We start from the raw sequence: 12058 nt of genomic DNA, 5'->3' as shown, positions 1-12058 counted from the left end.
AAATCACCTAGTTTAAGTAGACACTAGTACAGGATCGATCCTTCCATCCCCACGAAAGTTCTTCAGAGGACAAATCAACTACATATTATATTGACACAACCACTGCGGATGCAAGCAACTTTCGCTCTTCAAGAAATTACATGTTGCTTTCCCACTCGAAATTACTTATTTGGAGATACATTTAGCAATTTAAATTGAACAAGAGTTCGTTGTTGTACGAGCCCAACAAATACATTTTTTAAAGCTTCAACGAGTCCTTGTTTTATGACAGAATTAAAATGCTCATATTCTCCGTTCGTGAATACCAAGCCAACCTCAATTCCTCCATCATTGCCTCCACTTTCAGCAAGAGACATACACTTAAAGGGATGTACCATCTCTACTTTGGTAGGTCTTCCAAATCCAAAATCAGTTTCATGAACATTGAACTTTGGCGACCCGGTAACTAGGACCGTGCTTTCCAATGCATGCATCTTTCTAAACATTGCCTTCCAGTTTTTTGCACCTTCAAAGGGTTCAGTTTTCAATTTAAGATTGTATATTCTTAAATTTTAAATTGTTTTAAATAATTGCTATTTTTAGAGATTTTCTTGCTAGAAAAATTGAATTGAAAGGTTTGAATAGGGAATACGAGTGTAATTTTTATTTTATATTTTTTACACAAATATAATTTGTAAGATATGACTGGTAAGCCATAACATGTTCCTATGCTTTTTAGGAACTAGTGAAAATATTTCCTTCATTGTATCAAGGCATCAGTGTAGGAAGAATAATCCTATTCTATTTATATGATAATTGGTTGGAAATGAGACTTGTTATCATTAATTGGAAGAAATTCATATTTCACAAATATTTGGAATAATCACGTATAAACCGAGAGGAACTTATACACCCTTTCGATAAAGGATGTCGAGCAAATACTCATTAGTCAACTCTGTTATAAATGACAACTATTGACAGATAGTTTTGGAGAAGTTCAAACTTAGAAGAGGATACAACACCCCGGTGGTTATATATATAACCTTTTTTACAAGAACGCCGTGTTTGAAAATTATCAGTACCTCCTATAAAGCCAGAAAAACCTGTAAGACATTCACCATTTTGATTCGTAAGTAGTCCACCGATTCCCCTCTGCGTGGACTATTTTGTTTGTACAACTATTTTATGTAAAATATTTAACAATGAAGGGAGAAAATAGAAGAGAAGATAGAATTGTAAAATAAAGAAGATAGTTAATATGAAATAAGGATAAAGTGGAGAAAATTTATGTTGGAAAGAAAATATGAACGGTATAACTCCTTAAAAAGTATCCATTAGAAGAGAAACATAATAAATCACCAACTCTAATAGACACTAGCATAGGTACTTGACTACCCACGAAGTTCCTCGGAGGAAAAATCAACATAGACTTATTATTGACACAACCCACAATGCAGATGCAAGCAATCCCTTCAAGAGATTACAAGTTGCTTGTCCCGCCCGAATTTATTTATTTGGAAACAGATCTATTTAGTTTGATTTTAGTAGGAACCACACAAATACATTTAGCTTTTTATAGCTTCAACAAGTCCTTGTTGAATTGCAGAATTGAAATGCTCATATTCCCCGTTCCTGAATAACAAGCCAACCTCAATTCCTCCTTCCTTGCCTCCACTATCAGCAAGAGACATACACTTGGAGGGATGGAGCATCTCCACTTTGACAGGTCTTCCAAATCCAAAATCAGTGTCGTAAACATTGAACTTTGGCGATGAAATAGCTAGGATTGTACTTTCTAATTCAAACTTAGTTCTATACCTTGCACTCCAATTTTCTGCACCTTCAAAGGGATTTTTTTTCATATTGGATACTGCTATTTCAATGGCCTTGACTGCATTTAGAAAACCACCTTCTCTCATTAGCTCCTTTATCTTCAGCTCTGCATGCCACGTGACTATGCAGTTTCCAATGTATGTTTCTGGCACATGGTTTTCAAGGCGACCTCTGCAGTCTGCGGCAAAACCAAAATAAATAAACTCATCTTTCATCTTTTCTTGTACTTGTTCATTATTCTTTCCATATCTTGTTTTAGCCAAGTTAGACCACACGAAAGCGCATGTTACCACAAATTTTGATAGATATTTTGGTACTGTAAATTCATCATTTTCTTTCCATTCATTCAGCCCCCTTGTTTTCAGCCTCTCGATTTCATCTTTTTCAAAAACAATCGTTGCCTTAACATAGTCTTCATCCACATGGGCGCACTCTTCAGTTTGACTTTGACCAACAACTTTTTTCTTCCAAGTTGACCTAATTTCAAGGTAGTCTCTTTTGAATATGGCCTCGAGTCCCTTGGGGACCTTCAGGACTTCCCTATCAAAGCATGGTGGTGACTTCTCCACAGGTGTGAGGTCAATGCCACCGCTTCGACAAATGGAAGACCAAGCCCTCATGAAATGACTGCAACTCTTATCATCGATGGCATGGCGATAATCGATGGCAATGCAAAGACCATGGTTGGGGAAAACTGTGGCTTGCAATGTCAGCATTGGGAAGATGAAGGTATCATCATGGAGGGTCGAGTATGTCAACTTGGGAACCAATGGATCTGACTCCAATGGGCTTTTGGGATATTTGGATAAGAGATGGTTGAAATCTGCATGGGATTCAAAGATGGTAAAGATGACAGAATCTTGATGGGTGCATAGAATATAAGGGTTTTGGGGTGGCGGTGGAGAGATGAGATTTCCCGCGAGAGGGTAGTAATGTTGAAGTGTAAGTGAGAGAGAATGTTTGAGTGTGGGGAGTGTAGTTTCACAAAAATGACTTGTGGTATGTGGAAATTGATAGAAGAATTGACGCGTCACAGTTGCAGGACCTGAAATATGTAAGTCTAGGAATGAGAGGGGAACGGACGTGTCTTTGGTTTTCATAGGAACAACCTCACATTGCTCGACAAGCTTATACTCGCTAGCCTTTGCCATTTGTTCTACAATATCTCACTTAACACTGAAGCAAACCTATTGCGCACTAACAAGCATATTCTAGAGATGTATATGTAGTAGTACTCATTTAACCCATCTCTTATTTTTCCAGCTCTTTGGATTCAATGTCCAAAGATGAAATCTATCTTTAGTGGATCTTCTCATTTATTTCATCAAACGTGGATAATATAATTAACTACAACGTGTCCCGCATGCATGCATGCAATTGTTTAATTATTAATTTACTTACTCAGCAATAATTGTATTCTATTTTAAATTTTTAAGTAAACATATCTAGATCAATTCTTTTGACAGAGCTGTTAAGAAAGAGATCCGATCGAGGTTGACTGCGGAGAAAAACTGATGAACTTAAGCCTGCAATGTGGGGAGAGAAACTGATGTGTGTATCATGTGATATATGATTGGTAACGTAGTATAAAAAGAGTTATGGTATTTTCAAGTATTATTTTTATCATTAAAACTTCGCACGTCATATGTCACACTGCATATGACTTTTCTTTAAAAAATTTTATTTATCTACGTATTTCAAAATATTTTTTAAAAATAAAAGAACACCTAAAATTAGAAGTGTTTAAAATCGAAATCCAAAAAATTATATTTTACATTGTAATTTGGTTCGATTTTCAGTTCTTGTTATAATCAAATTTAATCAAACCAAACAGCACCTATAATATATCTATATTATCCCATATTATATTTAATATTAAATATTGCGTCTTGTCTAATAATGGCATACTCTTTCTATTTTACTTGCCCCCTTAACTAAGGTATGATAGAAAGAAAGTCAACTTGTTTTCTACTTTTTCAAACTATATTTAACGGAGACGGTATATTTAAAAGAATCGATAAAATAAACAGTAACTATAGTTAGTAAGTCTTATATAATGATTAATAAAAGCAACAAAATTTTGAAATTTATAAGGATCGATAAAATAAAAATATAATTAATATTTAGAATTTTAATAAAAGTTTGAAGTTTGGCAAAACTCTAGAGAAGATATGCCAAGCTAGCTAATCAAAGGAAAGCAGAAAAAAAAAACATGTGTATCCCTATAAGATATTTTTCTTAAGCTATTTTTAAGAGTTAGTGTTTAGAAAAAAAGAGTTAAGTCAAGCTAATCTTTCCTTTAAAGTTGTTTAATTCGAACAAATTTTTTGAGTTATCCATTATGAAAGTTTTCTTTCTCTCACTTTCTATACTCTTTTTTAAATAAAAATGTTAGTTTTCCAAGTGATAATTTTTTAAAAAAATTTATAAAAAATAAAAATATTAATTTTAAAATTATTAATTTTTTAAAAAAAATTATTTTTTTAAAAATAAAAAATAAAAAAATATAATAATATCATTTATATAATTAAATTTTCTATCATTCTTCCATTTTAATATTAAACATTCAAAAGAACTTCTCCCTCCCTTCCCTTCTATTCCTTCCTTCTTCAAATTCTTTCTTTAAACTTTCAAACAAAATCTTACAAAACAAGATAAAATTTAAGCTTTTGATGTACATAATTAACTAAATTCACAACAAGTATTATAGTTTCTCAGCAAGGATAATATAAATAATTTCAATTTTGTGTCTAAATAAAGATGTAAATTCTAAATTTATCACTTTCACTTACATTTATGTGGAAGATTACACTGGAATTTTAATAAATTATCAGTATTCTTAAAGTTAAATAAATATTTTAATTCATATATAAAGTGATTGAGAACTACAATAATATCTGAATAACGTAAATTGATGAGACCTTTTTTTTTTACAAAAATAAAAAAAAAATTCTTTAATTTGGTATCTTGAGACTATGTGCATATTTTACATTTTAAAATTTATTAGGTTTTTATTATTTTCTAATGGGTCAAAAATATATTTCCACTCATTAAACTATTTTTATTTTGTAATTCAAAAATTTTACTAAAATTAAGCTTACCTTAATTAAAAATAATAATATTTTAACAATTTCTCATTTGAATTTCATATTATTAACTCATTTTACATCACAAATACTTTTGGTGCATAACTGAATGCTATTTACTTTTAAATTGTGCTTTAACAATTTAGTTCATCTTATATAGCTATAAGGAACTAATGTAATTTTTATCACTCTGCCATGTGACTAAACTACACTAATTACCACAACAACATATATTCAATGACAGATTAAATAACGATGACGAGCATAAAAATTGCATCCAATGTAATTATGTTTATTTTTAAATGGTCTAAACTTTATTTTTTATAGAAATCAATCCAAAACAAAATATCATTTTTGTCTTAAACTAGTTTAGAGTATAATATATATATATATATATATATATATATATATATATAAAATCTAAACAATTGTACTATAAAGAGGTTGAATTCTCATTCAATTTTCATTTGGTTCCTTGTGAGCTAATTTGTAAGATTTCACTAGAGAAACTCACAACATTAAACATATATATATATATATATATATATATATATATATATAGAGAGAGAGAGAGAGAGAAGGAGAGAGAGAGGATTTATTGATAAGACTTACACCAAATTTTAACCGTATAAATCAAAATAATCTAACGGTTGAAAAGTTACCTCTTTTTATTTATTTATTTTGTATACTTTTCTTCTCCCTCTTTTCAACTGTTAGATTATTTAATTTGTACAGTTACGATTTGGTGTAAATCTAGTGTCAATGGGTCTTATTATATATATTATAAAAGAAGAATATCCAAGCAATTTACAACATAAAACTTAAATGTTGTCTTGTTTTATACTATCGTCAAAGACAATAAACTTAAACATCATCCTCTATTGTTGAAGTTGTTTCTTCAATACCAATAAAGATAATGACTTGATCATCGTTAGTAATAGGATCTTTTTCAAATACAATACTCCTTATGTTCTTTTCCTTCTTAAACTCAACATTTTTAAGAGATCTTGCATTTTTTGTTTCAAATAAGAATCTAGAAGTGAGGTTGTAAAACTTATATCTTGAGAGTACTCAACATTGCCAACAAAATGACAACTAATTGTTCTTGAATTCAGCTTTTTTCTCATGTGACCTATAAGTTTATACTTTAGCTGGACAACACCAAATGTGCAAGTGTTTAATGCTTGACCTTTTGCCTTTCCAAAACTCATATGGATTTTGTCAACTACCTTACTTGATACCTTATTAAGGATGTAAACTATAATTTTAAAGTTTCTTCTCAAAGAGACTCTAGCAAGAAAAAATGATTGATTATACTTCTCACCATATTCTTAAGAAAAAAATGTAAATGGTCGTAGACATTGTTTCTCCTACCCTATTATATCTACCATAGTATTTATCACTAGGTAAAGTTTGATAGCTTTAATTTTCTTTGCATGTTGAAATTCAACTTCAGTCTTCAAAGATTTAAAATGTTTAGGGATTGATACTTTTCATGTATTAGATATAGGTAGTTGTATCTATAGGAAAATCTATGAACATAATGAAATATTGTCTGTCCCAAAAAACTTTTGGGTGACCACAAATATCAATATGTATTAATTTCAAAACATCATCACTTTTATGACACCTAATTTTCTTATGTTTGTTTGTTTACCATTAATGTATTCAACACATGCTTCAAAGTTGACAAACTTAAAGGTTCAAGAATTTCATCCTACACAAATTTATGAATTCTTTATTTAGTTATATAACCTATATAGTTGTGCGATAAAATGGTTGCATCATCATTCAATTTTCATTTTGTTCCCTATGAGTTAATTTGTAAGATTTCACTAGGAAAACTCACAACATTAAGCATATATAGATTATTAATTAAAGGACAAAAACTAACAATATTTAAATTTTAGTAAAAACAAAATTTATTATTTTCAAATGAACAAGAAAAAATAAATTTGTCAAACATAGAAATAGAAACCATATTCCATCTAAAAGACGATACAATAAACGTCTCAAATAAATCCAAACAAAATTCAATTTTTAATTGTAATCTAAAAGTTCAAATAGCCTTTACGATAACTTTACTACCATTGTCTACAAAGATAATTCTTTCATTATCACCTAGTAGTCGATTAGACAAATAATTCTATGTAGTCATATTTATATGAATAGTAGCATTAGAATTCAACCATCAAGTATTTTCATGAACAAAAGTAAATTAACTTCAAAGCAAACCAAAGCAAGAAATTTACTTTTTTTTTACACACTATGCATCGTTCTTAGAGCACTCCTTCTTCAAGTGCCCTACCTTCTTATAAAAGTAGGTAAACTCTTCATTCTTTTGTTTCTTTTGCTAAGAAGCCTTTGACAGCAATCTTAGTGTTCTTTCTTTACTTATTCTAAGAGGTGAATGCCAAGTAAACACTTCTAATCTTTTTTCTTTGTTGCCTTTCCTTTTCTTGTAAGTAATGAAAAAATCTTATTCAATAATTATTTATCCTTCTAAATATTATAACTCACTTTAAATTGGCCAAATTATGTAAGAAGAAAAATCAAAATCAAATATATGGGTAAGTCATTAGACAACTCTAACTTTAATGACTTGAGGTTTGAGGCAAAATTGGACATCTCCACACTGTATTCTCTTATATTACTTTTACCTTTGTATCCTATTGAGACAAACTTGGCAAGAAAACTATTTGCTTTAGCCTTCTTATTCTTAGCAAAATACTTCTAGTAACATCAAGGAAATCCTTAATGTCCTCATTTTTAGAGATAACATTACACTATAAAAGAGATTTGAGAGGAGTGTGCATAAATTTAGAGTGTTTTGCAATGCTATAAAATGTTGTGCTATGTAAGTGTGTTGTATATCACAAAATGACTAAATAATAGCTCTCAAAAATATATTATATAAGTGTGTTGCATATCAGAGAATTGCTAAATAACTGACTGTTCTTAGAACTATAAATTGAAAAACAGTTTCACGTAAAGCCATTGTCAAAAATGTAATTTAGAGAGCAATTTAGTCCTTAAAAAATGTTTAATGCTTTTTACTAAATTATTATAGTGACCAATTGTGTTTTTATTAGATCAAAACATAATAGTTCCTTTATGCTATTTTTTATGATTCTATTATGAATTCATAAACCGCTCTCAATTCAACCTAGGTTGAGTTGGTTCACATTGAGTAGTAGGTTAACGTAAGTGGGAGCTAGGGATTAAAAAAAATCTATAGTAATTCAAATCTACAAAAATCTATAGTAAGTCTCTCAGTTAATTAACTGTCTTCATAAAGTTTTGTATCTTCAATAGTAACAACATTACTCTGGTCTCATTATCCTGTTTACCTAAATTTAAAATTAAATATTAATTTTGTTAATAAATTCTAATATAAAATAAATTAATAATTTTAATTTTGCAACTGACAATTTTACTTTTAAATAAATATTATCTAAAAAAAATATTCATTTAAAGAAATTAATGTAGGGGCTGGTGACGGCTTGCGCAATATGCCCCAAATCTCCATGAGTCTGGAGTTAAATGAGTTAAGTTAAATAGGTTATTTACACCTTCAATTTAAAGCTTAAGCTATTTGTTTATCTTTCTTGAGTACTTTTGGGTTAATCTATGGGATATATTCATAGATTCATTTTGTCGGTTCTTGCCTTTGTAATATTCTTTTATGGTTCTACTATGAAGTCAGATTATTGTACTAAGGACACGATTTCATTAAGAGGAAAGTTTATTTACCTTTGAGCAAAAGCTTCCAAGACAAGAAGAAAAAAATACATGCACTCACAAAAATAATGTGAAAGATACATATCATTGATAACTGATGTGAATGGCAACAGTTTAATCACGAACTGCAATATTACTAAGCTGTTGTTCCATGATGTTTGTGAAATTCGTCATTCGAATCCTTTCTAGTGCAATTCCAACTTGAACTCCACCTTGGGTGTCCCTACAATCGGTAAGAGAAATTGTTCCCACAGAATCAAGATTAACCACTTCAGACTTCCTAGGCTTTCCCCACCCGAAGTCAGTGTTGTACGCGGTCAATTTCGGTGAGCCAACAATTACTACAAGAGATTGACCACTTTTCACCAATTCTCTAAAATCTGACATCACTGTTTCTGCCCCACTCAAAGCATCAATCTTGAAACCCCTAATCATCCTCTCAATAGCTTTTGCCGCCACAATAACCCCGTTTTCTCCCTCTAGCGCACTCCTTTTCACAGACGTAACAAGTGGAACTAAGCAATTTCCAAAGTAATTAGATGGCAACAAAAATTGAGGATGATCATGACAATCCGCTGAAAACGCCAAGTTGCATGGTTCATCATAGTACTCTTCTGTAACATAACTACCTTCCTTTTCCTTCAGTTCTGATTTTATCATACAAACCCACATCAAAGAACACGTCACCACAAAGGTTGATATGTGTAACGTCCCTGAACTACCGTGACTGTTATTATTACATTTAAGATAAACCCATCTTTTCATTCTCTCGGCTTGTTCGCGATCAAATGTAAGATTGGCACGTACCTTATCAGCGGAAACACGACGTAAAATCCCTGCGAACTGCGTGCTTTGCGACATCAAGTTTCTCATGTCTTGTAAGTAAATGAGCTTGAGCCCTTTCGGGTCGTTCACTATGTCCCTATCATGGAAGGGTAGAGAAAGAGAACCAAAGGCTTGAAGGGAAGCCAAATCCCCTTTTGATTTGCAAACAGAGGCCCAAAACTTCATGAAATGATGAAGCGTTCTGCCATCCCCTGCCACGTGGTTGAAGATAACACAAATGCTAAATCCAGAGTTTGGTATAACGGTTACCTTGATGGCCATGAGAGGGAACTCGCAGGTTCCATCGTGCATAGTACGAGGCGAAGGTAACACCGGAACAAGCGGTTGCCAGTCATTGACGTCTTGTGGCGAATCAGATGTGAGGGTTGTGAAGTCTGCGACAGACTCAGCGACGGTGAAGGAGAGAGAGTCACCATCAAGGTAACGGATGTAAGGGAAACGTGGCTGTGGAGGAACGATGAGGTTGGAGGCGAAAGGGAAGAAGTGTTGGAGAGTAAGAGAAAGAGAGTGTTTGAGAATGGGAAGTGCTGTTTTGAGGAAATGTTGAGTGGGATGAGGAAATTGGTAGAAGAAGATGCGTGTTGCGTGGCGGCTGAAAAACCATTGAAGGTCAAGGAAGGTGAGGGGGAGAATGGTTGGGGTAACGGAGTGTGGTGGGGGAGAAACTTGAGAGTCATCTATTATGTCTTTAGCCATTGATGTGCTTTGATTCTGAAAAGAAGAGAGAGAAGCCGCGGACTCGGCGAGTACCATGAAAGGGATGTGTATCCGTCAAGCTTAATTTTGAATAACGCTCAAGCTTCATAATGTTGCACAGATAAAAAAATCTTAATTTTGAATAGCCACCTAATTAACACTTCATATTTTTTATATATACACTTATTTTAAAATGATATTTTATATAAAAAAATGAACCTACAAATTTTTATTTTAACAACACTTGTAGTATATTTATATTATTTTTATCATATTTGTACTTAAAAAATATTTTTAAATAAATATTGTCATAATATTTAATAAATATAAAGTTCAATGCTTCTGACTACTTTAGATTCAACTAATTGAATTTTTTTATAAATAAATTCATATTTTTTTCTTATTTTTACTCTTTTAATTAATTTTTTTAACCAACACACCTGTATTAAAGGACTCTTTAGTCTAAATTTAAAATCAAATTAAGAGTCATAAAAATACAAATTATAAGATTTACACGGCCATTTGTTAGAAAAAAATATTGTAACTAAAAACAATTGCGCTAAAGCGTTGTTCTCTCGTAAAACACAGCATCTTTACCATGTATGACAAAAATCTGCCGACAATATCACGTTGTCATCTTGAATTGTTATAACTTGATTTCCACCCGGGTACGGCATATTTAATGATTTATTCATTTCACTGTAAAAAATTTGTTATAAGTTTGGCATTACATTGATTTTTATTAATATACTATTAGATATAATTAAATTATATATATATATATATATGCAAACATATCAATAGAATTACACATCATAATGTTAAATTATAAAAATAAAAGATTAAATCACTAGATAAAATAATAATAATTAAATTAATTATATTTTTTATAAATATAAATTTTATTTAAAATACTTTTAATATTAAATAATGTAATTGATAATTTATATATTTAACGATATTAATAAAAAAATTTAAAAAATAATAATTAATAAATCTTAAATTTATCTTATATTTTTATAATTAATACAAAAATAATTCATTTTGTTTATTATAAAAGACATAAAATTATTGCATAAAAATTTAAAATAATATATCTCATATTATTAATAAACAAAATATTAATACTAAAAGTTTAATTTCTATTAAATAAAACTTATATCAATGAAGGTATTTTTAATGCATAACATTTATCCATAAATGACACTTTTTCACCGTATAGATGATATCTATTTTTATTTTTTTACATGCATAAGATAGACAAAAATTAATTCTGATCTACTTGTGAGTTAGAAGGAGTTGCAATGTTAAAAAGAAAAATATTGTGAAATGATACGTAATGAGAGAGACTCTAACTAAATTTAAAAGAATTCAATTTCATGCCTAATTAACCCACATGAACTAATACCGTAATCAACTTATTAGGTTCACCCATTTTGATAATACTATGGAATGCCTAATTTAATATTAAATTTATAAAATATAAAATTCATACAATAATCTTTTAATTTATTTTCTAAAATTTTATTTTATTATTTATCTATTTATTTAATTTTATCTGTTAAATATGATGATTTTTGGAGATGTGGTTTAAAAAATATATAATAATTTTTTATTATCATAAAGTACCATTTCTTAAAAATAAAAATACTAATTTTCCCTTTATAAAACGAGTTTTACTGTACTGTTGTCAATTAATTAAAAAAAATGAAATAAAGCTTGAGGTGAACTAGAAATGCATTCACATTGACAGAATCTTCTCGAGTGAGAGCAAGCATGCTTAATTCGTGTTGTGTCATCGTATTTGGTAAATTTATTCTGTGACAATTTTGTATTTTAGTTCTTGGTTTGTCAGATGCAATAAGTTGTTTTACAGT

At 30.2% G+C, this 12058-nt stretch overlaps 2 protein-coding genes across 2 annotated transcripts; both read right to left on the bottom strand.

Moving 5' to 3' along the window:
* Nucleotides 1-1501: 1501 nt before the first annotated feature.
* Nucleotides 1502-2994, bottom strand: LOC113855377 (malonyl-coenzyme A:anthocyanin 3-O-glucoside-6''-O-malonyltransferase-like). The gene has a single exon (XM_027486999.1). It carries the CDS (start codon nucleotides 2961-2963, stop codon nucleotides 1545-1547), a length of 1419 nt encoding a protein of 472 aa, XP_027342800.1. The 5' UTR covers nucleotides 2964-2994; the 3' UTR covers nucleotides 1502-1544.
* Nucleotides 2995-8619: 5625 nt separating this feature from the next.
* Nucleotides 8620-10325, bottom strand: LOC113856534 (coumaroyl-CoA:anthocyanidin 3-O-glucoside-6''-O-coumaroyltransferase 1-like). The gene has a single exon (XM_027488381.1). It carries the CDS (start codon nucleotides 10236-10238, stop codon nucleotides 8754-8756), a length of 1485 nt encoding a protein of 494 aa, XP_027344182.1. The 5' UTR covers nucleotides 10239-10325; the 3' UTR covers nucleotides 8620-8753.
* Between the last annotated feature and the right edge of the window lie 1733 nt (nucleotides 10326-12058).

The sequence above is a fragment of the Abrus precatorius genome, unplaced genomic scaffold (genome assembly GCF_003935025.1).
Source record: "Abrus precatorius isolate BTA unplaced genomic scaffold, Abrus_2018 Scaffold11, whole genome shotgun sequence".
NCBI classification, from domain to species: Eukaryota; Viridiplantae; Streptophyta; class Magnoliopsida; order Fabales; family Fabaceae; genus Abrus; species Abrus precatorius.
The sequence above is the reverse complement of the archived record's forward strand: the minus strand, read 5'-3'. Positions and strand labels throughout refer to the sequence as shown.

Bases quoted from the DNA above. Each gene is read 5' to 3' on its own strand.
- LOC113855377 (XM_027486999.1), bottom strand. From the start codon at position 2,963: ATGGCAAAGGCTAGCGAGTATAAGCTTGTCGAGCAATGTGAGGTTGTT.
- LOC113856534 (XM_027488381.1), bottom strand. From the start codon at position 10,238: ATGGTACTCGCCGAGTCCGCGGCTTCTCTCTCTTCTTTTCAGAATCAA.